Source organism: Adiantum capillus-veneris, chromosome 15, assembly GCF_014529385.1.
Source record: "Adiantum capillus-veneris isolate H3 chromosome 15, ASM1452938v2, whole genome shotgun sequence".
Taxonomy (NCBI): domain Eukaryota; kingdom Viridiplantae; phylum Streptophyta; class Polypodiopsida; order Polypodiales; family Pteridaceae; genus Adiantum; species Adiantum capillus-veneris.
The window spans coordinates 83,931,323-83,948,688 of NC_140945.1; the positions used below are offsets into that span (position 1 = coordinate 83,931,323).

The 17,366-nt window shown below is 46.1% G+C and overlaps 1 protein-coding gene across 2 annotated transcripts in view; it reads left to right on the forward strand.

The window, feature by feature from the left end:
• LOC147440985 (FAD/NAD(P)-binding oxidoreductase family protein) overlaps window positions 1-17,366 on the forward strand; it is a 189,514-nt gene that overhangs the window by 102,886 nt on the left and 69,262 nt on the right. For both annotated transcript variants that reach the window (XM_086482763.1, XM_086482764.1), the window contains exons 13-14: window positions 16,853-16,965; window positions 17,040-17,119. In XM_086482763.1, the coding sequence (XP_086338889.1) occupies window positions 16,853-16,965; window positions 17,040-17,119 (193 nt within the window). The remainder of the gene's footprint in view (window positions 1-16,852; window positions 16,966-17,039; window positions 17,120-17,366) is intronic.

Consider the following 17,366-nt stretch of genomic DNA (forward strand, 5'->3'; position numbering starts at 1 on the left):
GCCAGCGTCTGTCTACCCCTTAAAAGGTGTGCGAGAAATCAAGTAAGTGTACCATTGGTTTATTTCTCCACACTTATTCAATTATTCTAAAGAAATTTCTCACTCCAACTCTCTTTTGCTTCATTACATATGCATGTGGCTACCTCTCATGGTGATTTTATTTGTCACGGCATTGCATAGATGGAGATGAGCTCTCTATGCAAAGTGTATTAGTTCGATGTAGGTGATTCTCTTCTGTGTTTGAGAGACAAGTCTTGTGCGCATGATTTTTTGATGAGTGCTTGAGAAAAGAGGAGTTTGGATGTATCATGGGTATTCTTATGGGGAGAAGGTGAATGCTATTCCACAAATTGCATATTTACATTTGATGCACAGCATTGGGTTGCATAATCGTTGATGGTGTCAAGTGTCCAAAGTGTACATAGAGTAAGGGGTTTTCAAAGTGTGTTGCTTGAGTAGGTGAGTGCAAGTGTTATTTTGATTGGTTTCCTTCTCCACTCCCAAAAGAAGGTGGTGCCCCAAGTAGTGTGCGTACCTCTTTGCGAACATTTTGTGAGGGTAGGCCCATTGGTTTGGGTTTAGAGGCCCCATTTCAAAAAGCTCGCCCTCATAAAGTGGTGCCCCCACGGAGGACACATATTTCCAAGTTACCTTCAAATTTTTAGTGATGAATAATGGAGTTCCCATCTATCCATTTCATTTTGCACAACACGTTAGAGTAAATGTTCACATAGATAGAAAAGTCTTTTTCGAGCAACGCATTGTTTTTATGTTTGGTGCCGAAAGACTTAGAGAAATACTGGCATCCCCCCCCCCTCGGTTTCTCCTCGTCATCCGCTGCAGTTCGGCCTCCTCGGCATTGCTTCGTTTTTGGGGCAGTGTCGCCTGCGCCTGGTTGCAGCGTCCGCCCGTCGACCTCTTCTTACGACTCGGCAGTAGACATAGATGGAGGCTCCAGCTTCGCCACAGAGGGACTCGCCAGAAGCCCCCTCGCCCGACCCCGCTGAGCCCACCATTTGACTTGCTCTATCGCCGACAGAGTAAGCAAGCCTAGCCGCTAAGGTTGAGCGTTTGCAGGCGACTTCGGTCATCTGCAAAATTCTCGGCACCCGTCCTAGCAGAGGAGAGCTGCGAGACCTTCTCCAGGCCTGCCTTCTCGCAGAGGTGGGCAAGATCTTGGATGTCCAAATTCTCGGACGGGGGTACTATCAAATCGAGTTCGAGACCTCCGAGATGGCTTCCAAGGTCATAGCTATGAGTCCACTGGCCATCCGAGCATCACGCGCCCACTTTTGACAGTGGCGACATGGTTTTGACCCGACTTTGGATGTGTTAATAGAGGAGGCAGACATCCCCATCTCAGTCTGCTTTCCGGGTTTACGGAGGGAGTACCTACCACTTCTCTCCAGGATTGGCATCGCCATCGGGATTGTCATGGAGACACCTCGTACGGCAGCATCAGTAGCTGCCAAGGCGGCTGGCATCCCCTCAGTTCGAGTTTTGGTCAGAGATACCCACACGCTCCCGAAGGTCATCCTTCTGCCTCGGGTGAGTGGGGGTTGGTTTAGATAGAGTGTGAAGTACTCGGGTCTTTCGAACCAGTGCTTCATTTGCAAACAGATGGGCCACCTAGCGAAGGCCTGTCCACGGAGGAGGCCACCACTTGCACCTCAGCCTCAGCCCCAGCCTGCCAAGGCTTGGCCGCAGCCGCAGCCACAGCCAACGGCACAGCACAGACTCAGAGCCACCCTCTGAGCTTGGGGCTCCAGTGGAGGAGGGATGGCAACAAGCCCGTGGCCGTCGACGCCAGGGGCCACAGCGACAGCCTGGCACTCAGAGTGGCCCTTAGGTGCCTACTCAGCAGCAATGGGTTCCCACGGGGAACTGCTTTGGTCCTCTTAAGCAGGAGGAGCCCCCTACGCCAGCCTCCACCTCCGCTTCACCCTCGCCAGCTACCCCCCCTTCAGAGTTCCCCTCTTCCTCCTCATCCTCCCCCCCGCCCTCTGCTCCCGTCCACTCCCCACCTCGCCCCTCTACCTTTGCCGCCCCACCCCGCTCCTCTTCCCCTCCGCCGCCCCCCCCCCCCCCAGCTCCTCCTCCCCCCCCCTCCTGCTCCAGTTCCACAGTCGACTCAGGAGACTGGTCCCTCGCCGGCGGCTAGGAGATCTCTTGGCAGCGCCTTTGCCACAAGTCGCCTAGCGAGAGAGGGTCAGCCCTTCTTGCGGCCCCCGCTGTAGATTCAGCCATCTTCCCTTGTAGCTATCCCTCGTGGTCTGACGAGCATTGACCTGCGACGCCGCTGGGATTTCTTCGACTACGGATTGGCGGCAGCCATGCTACTATGCATGGAGTCAAGTTAGCAGCTTGGGAGAGGTTGTGTATGACTTTGAGGGTCTTGGATACATGGCAGCACTCTGGCTTTGTGAGGCCTCCAGAGAGTCTTGCCTTCTCTAGATCGGACCGCAGAGTGGGAGGAGTGAATCTATCGCGGATAGATCGCTTCTACACTAGTGACCACTTCAGTGACTTGGGGGGATCAGTGGGCATCCTAGCGGGGACATCCTTCTCGGACCATGCACCAGTGATCCTCACAGTGGCAGACAGGCAAAGGAGGGCGAGCACAATGCTTCGCATCCCAGAGCGGGTCTTGTTGGACTCAGCACTCAGAGAGAGGGTAGAGGCTCTCTGGACAGAGGGCATGGACATCCAGGCTCTACTTGCAGACAGAGTGGCCTTAGGCCTAGCTCAGCTTAGCCACTTTTTTCTCCAGGAGTCTCTTGCTTGACGTGCTGCAGTGAGAGAGGAGCAGCGTCTCAGACAAGGCATTGCTTCACTACAAAGGATGCAGGAGCAACATCCAAACAGTCCATGGTTGGAGGAGCAGTTACAGTAGGCTCGACAGGAGCTTGCTTGCACAGAGGAGAGGCGTCATGAGTGTGCCTTTCACCGACAGGCATCTCAGTGGACTCAAGTGGGTGACAGAGTGACAGGTGCTTTTTTTGAGATAGTGGGACCTCGGCACTCGCATGCCAAGGTCAATCAGTTGAGGAGACCCGATGGGTCAGTTGTTTGTGAGCCCGAGGATATGCGTGCAGTTGCTACTGAGTTTTACCGTGAGCTACTGTCGGCGACTGAGCCCTAGTCACAGCGGCAGGATGCATGCAGGGAGCACGTTTGGGCACAGATGCCTTGTCTTGTGACTGAGGAGATGCCCCAGAGGCTAGAGATGCCTCTTCAGCTTGAGGAGTTGCACACAGCTCTTAGGGCCCTCCCTCGTGGTAGCTATCCAGGTGAGGATGGGCTGACTCCCAGCTTCTTCTTGGAGTACAGGGACCTGCTTGGCCCAGATCTTTGTAGTGCCTTTCAGTACATTCTGCACATAGGAGTGATGCCGGATAGCATGAGTGAGGGCCTGATTTACCTCATTCCAAAGGAGGGTGGCTCCTTGGATGAGATTTGACAGTGGCGCCCCATCACCATCCTCAACTCAGCCTACAAAATTCTTGCCAAGGCTCTGAGTTTGAGGATTCAGCCACTTTTGGAGAGCCTTATACATGGGACTCAGACAGGTTTTGTCAAGGAAGGCAGTATCCTTGACAACATCTTCACTTTCTGGGAGGCTTCTGCCCTGGCACGGCTTCGTGGGGAGGACCTTGTGATTCTTCTTCTCGATTTTGAGAAGGCATACGACAGAGTTGACAGGGACTTTCTAGAGGGCACTCTATGCAGGATGGGCTTCTCAAATGCTTGGATCAGAGGGGTGGCAGCTTTGTACAGACAGGCTCACAGTCAAGTGCTTTTGGCAGGAGGTAGAGGTGAGCGCTTCATGCTCACATGATCGGTCAGACAGGGTTGTCCTCTTGTCTTCTTTCTCTTCCTGTTCTATGCGGAGGCGATGAGCAGATTTTTGGTGTCACAGCAGGTTGGTCTGAGGGGCTTAGCACTCCCTATTCGGGGAGATGAGCTTCTAGACGCTGAGTTTTGCTGACGACTCTGCCAATCTACACAGATGTGAGCAGGCTTTGGAGACCTTCTGTTGTGCATCGGGCGCACTGATCAACTGGAGAAAGACAGTGGCTTTCTCGGTTGGCAGTGCTCCTGTGCCAGATTGGATGCCAGGAGAGGGTTTCAGGTGGATTCCCCCAGGGACTACAGTTCGGTACTTGGGTTGTCAGGTTGGTTTGGACTTGTCCCCCGAGCAGCAGATTGCTCCTCTTCTCCTATCCATCAGGAGAAAGCTGTTACATTGGAGCTCAGCACGACTTTCGTTGGCTGGTAGAGTAGTAGTTTCCAACCAGGTGTTGTTGGCGACTATGTGGTACATCACTTCTTGCTGGATTTTATCGAGTTCTTGTATCAGCCAGGTAGAGAGGCTGATCAGGAACTCCCTTTGGTCAGGTCGTGACACTCAGATTGCCGGAGCCAAGGTGGCTTGGTCGGTCATCACACTTCCTTGTTCTCAGGGAGGGCTTGGGATCATTGATCTAGCACAGCAGAGCAGAGCCCTTCTTGGGAAGTTCGTCGTCAGAGGACTTCTTCCACGTGAGGAGCCCTGGAAGGAGTTCTTGCTGCAGAGGCTTCGTGCCAGGGTGCCTCAGTCAGGAGGCCCTTGGCAACCTTCGACGAGATGGATCTTTACAGAGTTGCGCCGAGTTGGTTTGAGCAGGAGACTGGAGGACCGCTTCGCTGTGAGTTTGCTTCAATCTTGGGAGCTCTTACGGCGTGGCCTAGAGCAGAGATAGCCGACGTGCAAGGAGCAACGCCTACGGCAGCCCCTCGTCTAGAACCCCATGGTTAGCACTAAGAGAGGCCACTTGGTTGGGAGTCGGCCTCATGTTTCTTGGGGTCCCATGGCAGCAGGTTCAGCACGCTCTCTAGAGTTCACAGGTTTGTCTGAGGAGGTGCAGGGTTTCCAGCTACAGGGCATGAGAGGGGTGCAGAGCATGTGTCAGCACATCTCAGAGTCAGTTCCAGCTGAGTGGCTCACGCCTCTCGAGCCAGTAGCACCCCGGTGGATGGGAGCCTTCACACGACTGGAGGTTCTCATTTCAGTCAGGGCTTACTCAGAGACTGTCCCAGCCGTGTTCTTCGAGCTTCAAGGTGGGGGACGATTACAACGAGTTGCAGTAGAGGCCCCGCAGGTAGCAGAGTGCTGTTTCCAGAGGATCCGAGTTGTGGGCATCTGTGGGAGGACTTGCGTCATAGACTCTGACCCAGCAGCTCTTGAGACTGGACGCTGGAGGCTATGGGCTTGGGATGGTTGTCCACTGGCATGAGTACAGTGGGATCCTGGTGAGTGGCTATGGAGGGCCCCCTTTCTTCTGCAGATCGCCCAGGAGTCCCCTTCTTTCAGTACACTATTCGGCTTGGACGTCATATACTTGCAGCATAGAGAGAGGCCCGCCCCGCTGCAGCACGTCATTGGCAGGAGGAGGACCTCACAGTCGAGTTCTTGGCAGCCTTTTGGCAGAGGCTGTGGGACTCCAGACAGCCGAGGCGCGTCACTTTGTTTCAGTGGTTGGTTGCACACAGAGCCACAGCAGTAGGAAGTTGGCTTGTGCATAGTGGTCTCTCGGTCGCATGTGCAGCCTGTGACCAATTGGTGGAGAGTCAGCGTCATTGTCTTTGGGACTATCCCTCGGCCCAGCAGGTGTGGCTACGAGTTCTTCGGCTGATGCCTGCTCTCTCCACGGCTCGACAGTACACTTTGGGGACAGCGGCCTGGTCCACACTCACGGGCCCGACACTTCAGTTTGAGCTATCTTCCACCAGCAGGATGATAGTGATTCAGGGGGGGGGCCGACCTACACTCCAGCCTCTACAGAGCTTACTCCACAGGAGTGGTGCAGTGAGAGAGAGGAGTGTTGGGACCTCATCAGTGGCCTGACACTTTGGTTCATCTGGTGGGCCCGTTGTTTCCGCATCTTTGAGGCTCGCCCTGTGCCACCAGCAGAGACTGTTCGTGACTTTTGGCTAGAGCTGATCCATACTCTCAGAGGATAGCTTGAGGGACTACATGGTAGCTCCGACCGCATGCGGGAGCGCCCCGAGGCTTTCCTTCGACTCTGGCGCCCTGGGCCTTTCTACACCATAGTCCAGGGGGTGCTCAGATGGCACTACTGTCCACCTGTGTGGCTCTTCCCTCCTCCCATCTCTTGATTTAGCCTCATTGTATATATGCTGTTTTTTCATTGGGAGAGTCTCCCCATCATGGTTGTTGTAGCCCTCTCTTGGAGAGGTGGATGTAGCCCTATGGGCAGTTTTCATGAACTAATAGAAGGATCTTTTTCTCGGAAAAAAAAAAAACTCTCAACAAGAGGTTTTACAAAGGCTAACTCAACAGCTTGAAAACCTCACTCTGAATCTAGTACAGGGCCTACCTCAACAACGACAACCAAGAGAAGGGAATCGCAATCAACGAATACAAGCTCAAGAGTTCGATGTTGGAATTGCAATGAAATGGGCCATGGCATGTACAATTGTCCACATCCAAGGCGACTTCCGGGAGACATATATCCCCCTAGACTGCCTCCTCTCACTGTGCAGCAAGAACTAGCTCAAGGCCCACAAATCCTTCGTCGACCACCACCACCAGCAAATATAGCTCCCGTCCCACATGAGGAGGAAGAAAGAGGAGTCAACATCATCAAGCTAGAAGAGGTAATAGATGAGCATACTCTAAACTTTGATGTTATGCTGGCAGAAAAACGCACAAGAGCACATGATAAGGATGAAGACATGAGAAGTGAAGGAATAAATTCAGCCAGAAGGGACGAGAAGAAGAAGTCAAAGATGGAAGAAGCTGAAAGTAGCAGGAAGAAAAGATCAAGGCGAAGGGAAATTGGTATCAACGACTTCCCATTGGGAAAGGAGCTAGAGCCCTACAACATCCTGGAGGATTTACAAACCCAAAAGCCAAACATTTCATGGCCTCAACTTCTACACCTATCAGCCAAAGTAAGAAGGCGATGGCCAAAGTTGGTAAGTACAAGAATTCCAAAGAAGAAAGCAAATCTTTCCATTAAGGTTGTGGCCTCAAAGCCACAAAAGGATGTGGAACCGATTGTGGATGCTTACATAAGGGGTACAAAGGTGTCTAATTTATATGTTGATGGTGGAGCTCAAATGTGTGTGATCACGGAAAAATCAATGAATAGGTTAGGGCTTGAAATTACAAAGTGCTCTAATTGTCAAGCTAGGCTAGCCAACAACTCAAGTGTGAAGTGTTTGGGGATCATTGAAAATGTAAAAGTCTCTGTATGTAACATAGATACACGAGTGGATATGTATGTCATGCCAGCTAAGGGGGAGGGCTATCCCATCATCCTAGGGAGGCCTTGGCTCATTGCTATGAATGCAGATAAAAAATGGGGAAGTGGTCGTTTGATTCTTAAGAAGGGTCAACCGGTGGTGTATGATTGGCGAGAAGGAAAGCAACTAGATATCAACTATGAAACCACGGCAGATGAAGAGAGCGAGGAGGAGAGTCCTTACTCACGTGATGAGGAAGCATCAACCGGTGAATCAACCAGTGAAGAGGAGTCTTCTTTGGAGGTAATGGGAATTGTATTTAACACCAACACCCAAGATGTTTCCGTAGAAGAAAAGCCAACAGACAATCACACACGAGGGGATGAAAGATGCCACCACCTTGAAGAAGGATTTGAGAAGATGCTTGCAAAAGATCTTACTTGTGAGGAGAAGAGGTCCTACATCAATATGTTAAGGAGGTATCCCAATTTGTTTATCACTGACTACTCACAAATAAGAGGTGTAGATGTAATAGAGCATCAAATTGAATTGAAACCAGGGTTCAAACCCGTGGCTCAAAAGTTAAGGCGACTAGGATCTGTGCAACAAAAGGCTCTCCAACAAGAAGTGAATCGACTCTTGAAGGCTAGCTTCATCTATCCAGTATCCAACTCCGAATGGGTATCACCTATTGTAGTCACTCCCAAGAAGAACGGTAAGTGAAGGGTCTGCGTGGATTACAAACCCCTCAATGCTGCGACAAAGAGGGACCACTTCCCTCTCCCTTTCCAAGATGAAATTTTGAATGAAGTAGCAGGTCATGAATGCTACACTGTGTGTGATGGGTATTCAGGATATTTTCAAATTAGAATAGCAGAAGAAGACCAACCAAAAACCACCTTCATCACACCTTGGGGATGTTTTGCATTCAGAGTAATGCCTTTTGGGCTCACCAATGCTCCTAGCACCTTCATGAGATTCACAATATTTGTATTTTAGCCATTCTTTGGAAAATCTATAAGAGTCTTTATGGATGATTTCTGTATTTATAGTTGTAGATCACTTCACTGCCAAAAGGTTGAAGAGGGGCTTAAGAGGCTCCATCAATTTGGGGGACAACTCAACCCAGAGAAGTGTCATATCGGTGAATCTCAGGTGGTTTTGCTAGGCCATGTGGTTTCTTCGCAAGGAATTCAAGTGGATCCCTCTAAAGTAGAGGCCCTTTTGTCATTATCTCCACCAACAACAACTAAGGAACTAATGACCTTCAACCACAAAGTGAGATACATGTCTCACTTCATCCATCTTCTAGCAGAAGCCATTGCCCCTTTGTATAAATTGGCAAACCAATCTACATTTGAATGGGGGAGGGAACATGCAAAATGTTTTGAGGAAGTGAAGGGCATTCTTAGCTCTCTCCCAATCCTAATGCCACCAGATCCAAAGGAGGCCTACTATGTCACTCCAAGTGTAGGTTTCGAAGCAATTGGTGTTGTTTTGATGCAAAAAGATCCTAAAACATCATACATGAGGCCGATCTATTTTGCAAGCAAGGTGATGACTCCGGTAGAGAAGGGATACACTGAAATGGAGAAAGTGGTCTTTGCAATCTTGTTTGCGGTAAGGAAGTTTCGATCGTATCTTCTTCCTGTGCCATTTGTTTTTCTCACCTTAGAGCACAATCTACCATATGTAGTACAACACATGAGCCTCTCATCTAAAATAGCAAAGTGGGTGCTTGAACTCCAAGAATTTGAATATACTTTCCTTGTAGAAGATAGCACAAGAGCAGGACTTGTAGACATTCTCACCTACAAAGTGAGAGAAAGGGAAGGATCACGACTACAAAGAGAGGAAGGCTCAAAACAATTCAAAGTGAAGGAGATTGATAATGCCCATACTTTATGCTTTGATGGAGCTTATCAATGCCAACAGGACAAAGCAACGGGGGGATCATCATTTTGAACCCACAAAAGGAGGTAATGGTTAGAAAAGGTATCACTCTACCCAATGTCCACTCTAACCATGAGGCTGAGTATGCTGCTCTAACCCTTGGGTTAGAAGAATGCAAAGAATTAGGCATACAAAGACTTATTATAAAAGGTGATTCTTTGCTAGTGGTCAGGCAAATCCAAGGGACTTGGAGGTACAAGAATCGTACATTGTTGAGTGGCTTAGTAGTGTAAGAGCTTTGATGAAGGGTTTTAAAGCAACACAGGTACTACACATTGTGAGAACTCATAACAAGGAAGCAGACTTACTCGCAAATGAAAAGCTTCAACTGGCGGGAGGAGGTATGAAACTATATGAACCCAAATATCAAGGTTAAGAGGAGCTAAAAGACATTATTTTCTTTCTACAAGCAGGTGAGTGTCCTAAACACTTAGACAAGGTGCAAAGACATAGACTAGTTAAGAAGGCCACACCTTACCAGTTGATCGGGGATAATTTATATCACAAAGGGAAAGATTGGTCTTGAGGAGAGTACCAGGTGTGCAAGAGATAGAGAAAATTCTTCTTTCATGTCATGATGATGTCTGTGGTGGTCACTTTTCTCAAGATATTGCGAGTAGGAAGATTTTACAAGCAGGGTTTATTTGTCCGAGCTTACATCGTGATGTCCAATATTGGTGTAAGGCATGTAAGCAATGCCAAATTGTTGGGGATAGACGACTAACATATGAGCCTCGAGTCCCAATAATATCTTATGGCCCTTTTGAAAAGTGGGGTGTGGATGCAATAGGTCCCCTACCTCGTACTTCTACAGGGAAGGTTTTCATCATCATGGGTGTCGACTACATGACACGATGGGCGGAAGCAACAAGCACAACCCGAATCACAGCTGAAGAGGTATCAAAGTTTATTTTTGATCATATTTGTAGTAGGTTTGGAACACCCCTAGAAATCTTATCAGATCGAGGCCCGGGTTTTAGGGCTGACCTTCTGCATGATCTCTTGAGGAGGTTAAAAGTGAAACACCTGCATTCCACACCCTACTATCCTCAATGCAATGGATTGATAGAAAAAGTGAATGGAATGATATGTAAGATCATTTCTAAGCAGGTTGTGGACCGGCTTAATGATTGGGATCGCCATTTGACGGTTGCTCTTTGGGCGTATAGGACATCTCTCAAGGTATCTACCCAATTCACCCCTTTTCATCTAGTTTATGGACAGGAGGCACTTCTCCCCATTGAGGTAGAGCTCTCAAGCTTGCGCGTTCTTGCAAGAGTGGCAAAAAAACCAAAAGAGGTTCTACATGAAAGGATCTTAGATCTCCAACAACTTGAGCTAGATAGAGAAGAGTCCATTGATCACTACATCACCAAAGCGACAAGCCAAAGGGACAAAATCAACAAGAAGCTCGAGGGGAAAGGATTGAAGGAAGGTATGTTGGTTCTTCGCTATGATAACCGACTTGACAAAAAGTTTTTGCAAAGATGGGAGGGACCTTTCATGATAAAAACAAAGTTTAGGAATGGTAGTTACAGATTAGCAGATTTATCAGGAAAACTCCACAAGACGAGAGTCAATAGATGGAGATTAAAGCCCTACTTTCAACGTATCAGTCCGTTGATAGGAAGTCATCTACCTGCATCGTCTAAGCTCCCTTCGGCTTGGCAAATGCTCCACTTATTTTTAAAGCTTTGATGTGCAAAGAAGAACCAGCCTTGGAATCTGAACATACCCAAAGCAACCCTCCCATCTCCGATTTATGGGATTGAGGTAATGAAAAGCAAGTCTAATGGAGTAAAAGAGTGCATGTCACTCCTCCTATTAAAAAAAAAAAGAGGAAAAGGAAAAAAAAAGAAGCAACACCGTCCTCCTAAAGATATGAATATCTCTAGGCTTCGGGGAGGGCTAATATGAGTGGCATAAAATGGCAACCATCTTTTTGCAACATTTTTTCAGCCTACTCAACGTCCTCTTCCTCATATGTGTATATATTTTTCTACGCTATTAAGTTATCTAGAGTAAATTCCCCTTCTTCGTTTAACCTTTGTGGCGACACATACATTGTACTCTTCCCAAAAATGTCACCTTAGTCATATATTTATATTACCACCCTTTTCTTTCTTTCTTTGTAAATAAAATTAAGCATACAATAACCAACTATCTACCCCCAAACTTTCTTACCTCTTGTAAATTAGTAGTAGAAAAATAATATATCTATCTTCCATCCCATATAGATAAATTACCATGGAAATCAACTCTCCACTTGTCTTTACCAAAGATTATGGTCCATCTCTACAAGTCTTCTATGCCCCCTACATAGCTGGCCCAATATCTCTTAAGAATATACATATAGTTTTTCTCCTTTCAAAAACTCAAATTGTATATTTTTTTCACAAGCAAATAATATTGGGTCCTCTTCTATTTGTTTAAGCATCATACCCTTTTGAAAAAGCATGATTTCCCTTGGATGCATACAAGCAAAGAGCCCATACAAGAAGACTTGGAAGCAAAAGGTTCCCTAGCCTAGTGTGGACCTTCCAAACCGAATTCCTTGGTGCATGGGCGTGAAGAATAGTCCAAATTCATATCAAACATGTTGAGAAGGTCACATTTGCCTTTTGAAGCATGTCATTCCGAGCTACAGGTAAAAAGTTATGGTCAAAATAGTGTAAATCTGTCAGATTCGCAGCAACATAGAACTGTAAATCGAATAAATCAAGAGGGTGAGATCTTATTTTGCCCCTACTCATCTTCTAGAAGAGCAATGAGTATTCAAGGTCACTTGCATGTGATGGGACCAACCTAAAGATGCTTTCTAAATGCTAAGACAGACAAGTTGAGATACCCCGCAGGAGCCACCCGTAGGGCCTCATGGTGGGGCCTACCTACATTATGCACCCCTATGGAGCCTTCACGGTCTAAAATGATATTTTTTGTGAATAAATAGTCCATTTTATGTCCAATATTCAATGAGTGGTCAAAGGACACTTAATTAGAGCTAATCACTCACCCTAATTAAGTGTAGCATAATCCCACTCCTGCACAACTATAAATAGCCCCCCTTGGAGAGACTCAAGGACACACACCTATATTTTAACTTCATGTTGTTCTTGATCAATAGCCCAACTCTCCCTCTTTCACATCCTCCCTCCTAACCCTCCTGTTTGGAGGAAGTGCAACTCTATCCTCCACTCTTTCTATTCTACAATCTCTTAGTGCATCAACCCAATAAATCATTGTAGCACCTCAATAACTTGTAAATTCATCATGATCTCTCTCATGGTTATGTTAATGATCATTAAATCATCTTCAAACAATCAATTGTCGCAAATCGTGATGGTTAGCCAGCGTCTGTCTACCCCTTAAAAGGTGTGCGAGAAATCAAGTAAGTGTACCATTGGTTTGTTTCTCCACACTTATTCAATTAGTCTAAAGAAATTTCTCATTCCAACTCTCTTTTGCTTCATTACATATGCATGTAGCTACCTCTCATGGTGATTTTATTTGTCACGGCATTGCATAGATGGAGATGAGCTCTCTATGCAAAGTGTGTTAGTTCGATGTAGGTGATTCTCTTGTGTGTTTGAGAGGCAAGTCTTGTGCGCATGATTTTTTGATGAGTGCTTGAGAAAGGAGGAGTTTGGATGTATCATGGGTATTCTTATGGGGAGAAGGTGAATGCTATTCCACAAATTGCATATTTATATTTGATGCACGGCATTGGATTGCATAATCGTTGATGGTGTCAAGTGTCCAAAGTGTACATAGAGTAAGGGGTTTTCAAAGTGTGTTGCTTGAGTGGGTGAGTGCAAGTGTTATTTTGATTGGTTTCCTTCTCCACTCCCAAAAGAAGGTGGTGCCCTAAGTAGTGTGCGTACCTCTTTGCGAACATTTTGTGAGGGTAGGTCCATTGGTTTGGGTTTAGAGGCTCCATTTCAAAAAGCTCGCCCTCATAAAGTGGTGCCCCCACGGAGGACACATATTTCCAAGTTACCTTCAAATTTTTAGTGATGAATAATGGAGTTCCCATCTATCCATTTCATTTTGCATAACACATTAGAGTAAATGTTCACATAGATAGAAAAGTCTTTTTCCAGCAACGCATTGTTTTTATGTTTGGTGCAGAAAGACTTAGAGAAATACTGGCATCACCCAATCCAATTATACTTCCAATCATCAATTATGAAACTTCTTTTGATGTTCACGTGTTCATTTTGTTTTAAAGGGAGGAATAAAGAGTGGTGAAGGGGTACTCAAGGGCCATATGAAGGAACGAGGTCTTCAAACCAACAACGAGGAGTAGCACATGAATCACGATCAAAACAATGAACCTTTTAGGCCTATTGCTCGGCAATGTTTCCAGGCGGACACCAAAGTGGAAGCAAGAGGACATCCAGGAATGTACCCTTCCATCTTGCCGAAAACCACCTCCCAGATAGAGGGTTGCCAATGGCCAAAAGAGGAAGTAACAACATGCTGACCAACGTGTGCAAACATAAGAGTCCAAGGCTAAATTTGTTGCGCAAGTGCAGGCAACAACATAGCTTTCCGAGCAAGAACATACCTGCGCAAATCCAAGATGTTAAGGCCACCGAGGCGTTTAGGAGTGCAAAGCTTCTCCATAGGCATCAAGCGCAAGGCTTTTTTCTTTGAGCATGGGTCCGCCACAAATGGGACTGAATGTTCGACATAAGAGAATCAAGACAATGACGACGCCAATGCATCAGTGGCAAAAAGAACTGAACATATGCCAACAGGATACTCTGAACAATTCGCAGACGAACATGTAATGGCCAAGTGGATAACTTCTAGTAGTGCAATTTGACATTCAAACGTTGCATAACCCAATCCACTTTTTGAGAATGAGTGACATTCCATCCAATTGGATAACCCAAATGCCTAATAATCACGTTTGGAGAAACAATTTCACCTGGCCACAATAGACTGTGCCAATCACAAGAGCGAAGAGGCAGAAGCTTTGATTTACAAAAGTTGACTTTAAGCCTAGCCGCAATGCCAAAAAGTTCCAAGGCTTGCATAATTACTTCGACATCAGCCTTTTGATTACGAGGCATAAACAACGAATCATCTGCGTAAGCCTGGTCAACAAAGGTATGACCCGAAGGTAACCGCAAACCATGAAGACGCTCAACAAAGGTCAAGTGATCAAAAATCAACAGCGGGTGAGTGGCTATAGCATACAACAGAGCACTAAGGGGGCAACCTTACCTGACCGAACAACCAAGAGGCCAAGATTCTGTTAATTCACCTTCCAAGATCCCCGAAGACGTGCTCCATGCATACAAGAAATAAATCACATTGGTGAATTTAGGACCAGACCCTAGGCACCTCATCGTGGCAGCAATGAAATCCCACTGTACAATGTCAAAGGCCTTTTCAATATTAACTTGCATAACCGGCACATCTTAATGAGTGTACTTAGTATACTCCATGCCAATCATAACATTAGCCAAATTGTCCATAATCTGGCGATGTGGAATGAAACTATACGCTCACCCACACACACAAACACCCCCCCCCCCCCCCACACACACACACACACACCATCACTGTTCCAAACACTAAAATGGACTTTGCTCTATTGAGGACACATGAGTAACAGGCCCCATGATACCAACACAGAGAGCCCTCACAGACTCTTTCAATGCCACTACTTCAGCTCCAACAGCTTCTACTTCCTCATCCACCCTGTCATAGACACCTTTCTAGGGGAGTAATATTCGACAGGGCCATTGCTTTTTTTAGAGCAACACATCCATAACCACAAGGACCTCACTGACAGTTCCTCACCATCAGCAAATTCCAGCCATCACCCGCCACTATAGGAGTAATGCATGGCATCTCAACAGTGTCTTCTTCTCAAGTCATTCCTTGGTTGAGATATTGGCTGCTACTACAACTTGCCATTGGTAGCCTACAGCTCCAGAATTATTCAGAGTTTCTCATTACCTATTCTAGCTAGGGATTTGTTAGTAGTATGTTTCATTCTTTGTGACACTTCAAGATGAGAGATGTTATTCAGAAGCTTCTCATTACCTATTCTAGCTAGGGATTTGTTAGTAGTATGCTTCATCGTTCGTGACGCTTCATGATGAGAGATATTGTCTCCAGGTGAACGTTTTCCCTTAACTCATGCGCCATTCTGTCCGTTGAAAGACTTCCATATATCTTTCTTTCCTTCTTTTTGTTTGAGACTGGTTTCCGTGCACTTTTTGGAATTCAGTCCATGCATATCTTGTAATGGCTTCATTTCTAATCTCGAGGGTTTATCCTTGAAGGACCAGATTTTGTTAAGTAGGATGCTTAAGATTTTTGGCGTCTCTCTGATAATGAAGAGCAAGCCTTTTTTTTTAAATAGATAATGTTTCCTTCTGGAAGACAATTTTTTCTGTTGTGGGCATTCCTGTATGTGCCTATTTAATTGCAATTAGAATGCTGAAGATTTTTGGGCAGCTCTGTAAAATTGAGAGCAAGCCATTTCGTTTGCAGGTGAAATTGCCTCCTGATTTTTGCTAGTCTGGTCATCCCTGTAGATGCCTGGTTGATTTGCAACGATTGGGCCTGCCTGTGATGCTCGGGTTTGGTTCTTCTTTTGACAAGTATTTCCTGGTGAAGGGTGTGTGGAAGTCATTCGTGATGGTAAATTGCATAGAGCTGGAAAGTTTGGAACAAATTGCTTAGGGCTGGGAATTCGTTCCAAACTTCCTCAACTCTAATAGGAGAGTGTTACACCTGGACTAGGATGTCAGCAGGTTCCATGTTCTGCAGCTTGGCCTTTAGTTCTTTTCTTTTAGGTTGAGTCCGTAGGTTCTCCACAGATGGGATGTGCTACTGCAAATAGGGGATCATGCATGCTTGATGTTCTGGCCATTGCTTCCAAATGCTTGTAGAACTTGGCAGAGACATTGTTATCCTACATGTTTGTGCTGCCTGGCTTATTTTTCCAAGAGGCCACCATCTAGTTGCACTTTCACTCATCACAGATTTTGTACTTTCTTTTTAGTGTTCCACATTGTGGTGACCTATGAAATCTTTCATTACACAGTAATATAGCACTGTTTTGTTTCCAAAAATTCAAAGGGAGGACCCGACCTGGCATAGTAGAGAGATCGTCACCAAATTTATGAACAACAAAATAGTGGCGTTTAAAGGGGACTTCGAGTTGACACGTTTCACTTTGTAAGAACGAACGATTCATGCTTTGAATGTAAAAGAGACTTTCAGAACTGTCTTTTAGAAACTGTTCGAGCATTGGTATGTTCCTAAAGTCTTTTGCATCTATGAGATATCCCATACTACATTCCTTTTTTTTTTTTTGCATGCCATCTCTGCCCTTTCTGAGTGTTAAGTTATGGCCTATTCTTTTACATTACCCTCATTGTGGGTTTTCCCTCATCTTGAGGTTTCCCACCAGTCTTTTTTTACAGAAAATTATTTCATTGCATTCATACGGAAGGTCTTACCATACTAGCCTCCCATGCCCTTTCAAACTTATTGATGTGGCATCTCTGTGGACATATACAAGTGCTATCAGTCTTAGGAGTTCTTAGCTTAGTAAGCAGAAAAACAGACTTTGCCTACTAAAAACCTTTTCAAATTGAGATTATCTGACTTGTTTTGACAGCTTGACACATATTGATGTGGCATGTCAGGAGGCATGGTCAGGGTTGCCATCTCAAAGGCCTATAATTGAGATGACAATACCATCTTCACTTGACAAAACAATATCGCCTCCAGGTAAGTAACTGGATAGGATCTCAGTCATTGAAAGTGTTTCTATTGTGAATTCAACTAGATGCGGCTTTCTACAGGGCAGCATGTGATAAACCTCTTTGTTCAGTACACGCCTTATGAGTTGAAAGTTGGAGATTGGAGATCATGTTCTGTAAGAGTAAGTTTGAGTCTCATTATCTTGTGCTCTTTGTACCACGCATAATGCTTTTTTTCTGACATCATGCTTGCTAGAATACCAGGTAATTGTGTCTTTTGTCCAGTGGTCTGATTAAAGTTGATCACTCAATTTAGAGCTTCCAACTTGCCTGTTAGAATGCTACTAAGCAAGAAAATTCTTCTTCCAGTGAAGGGCCTCTTTGTGCCATACATCTTGTAAGCCTCACATGAAGACGGCCTCTTTTAGG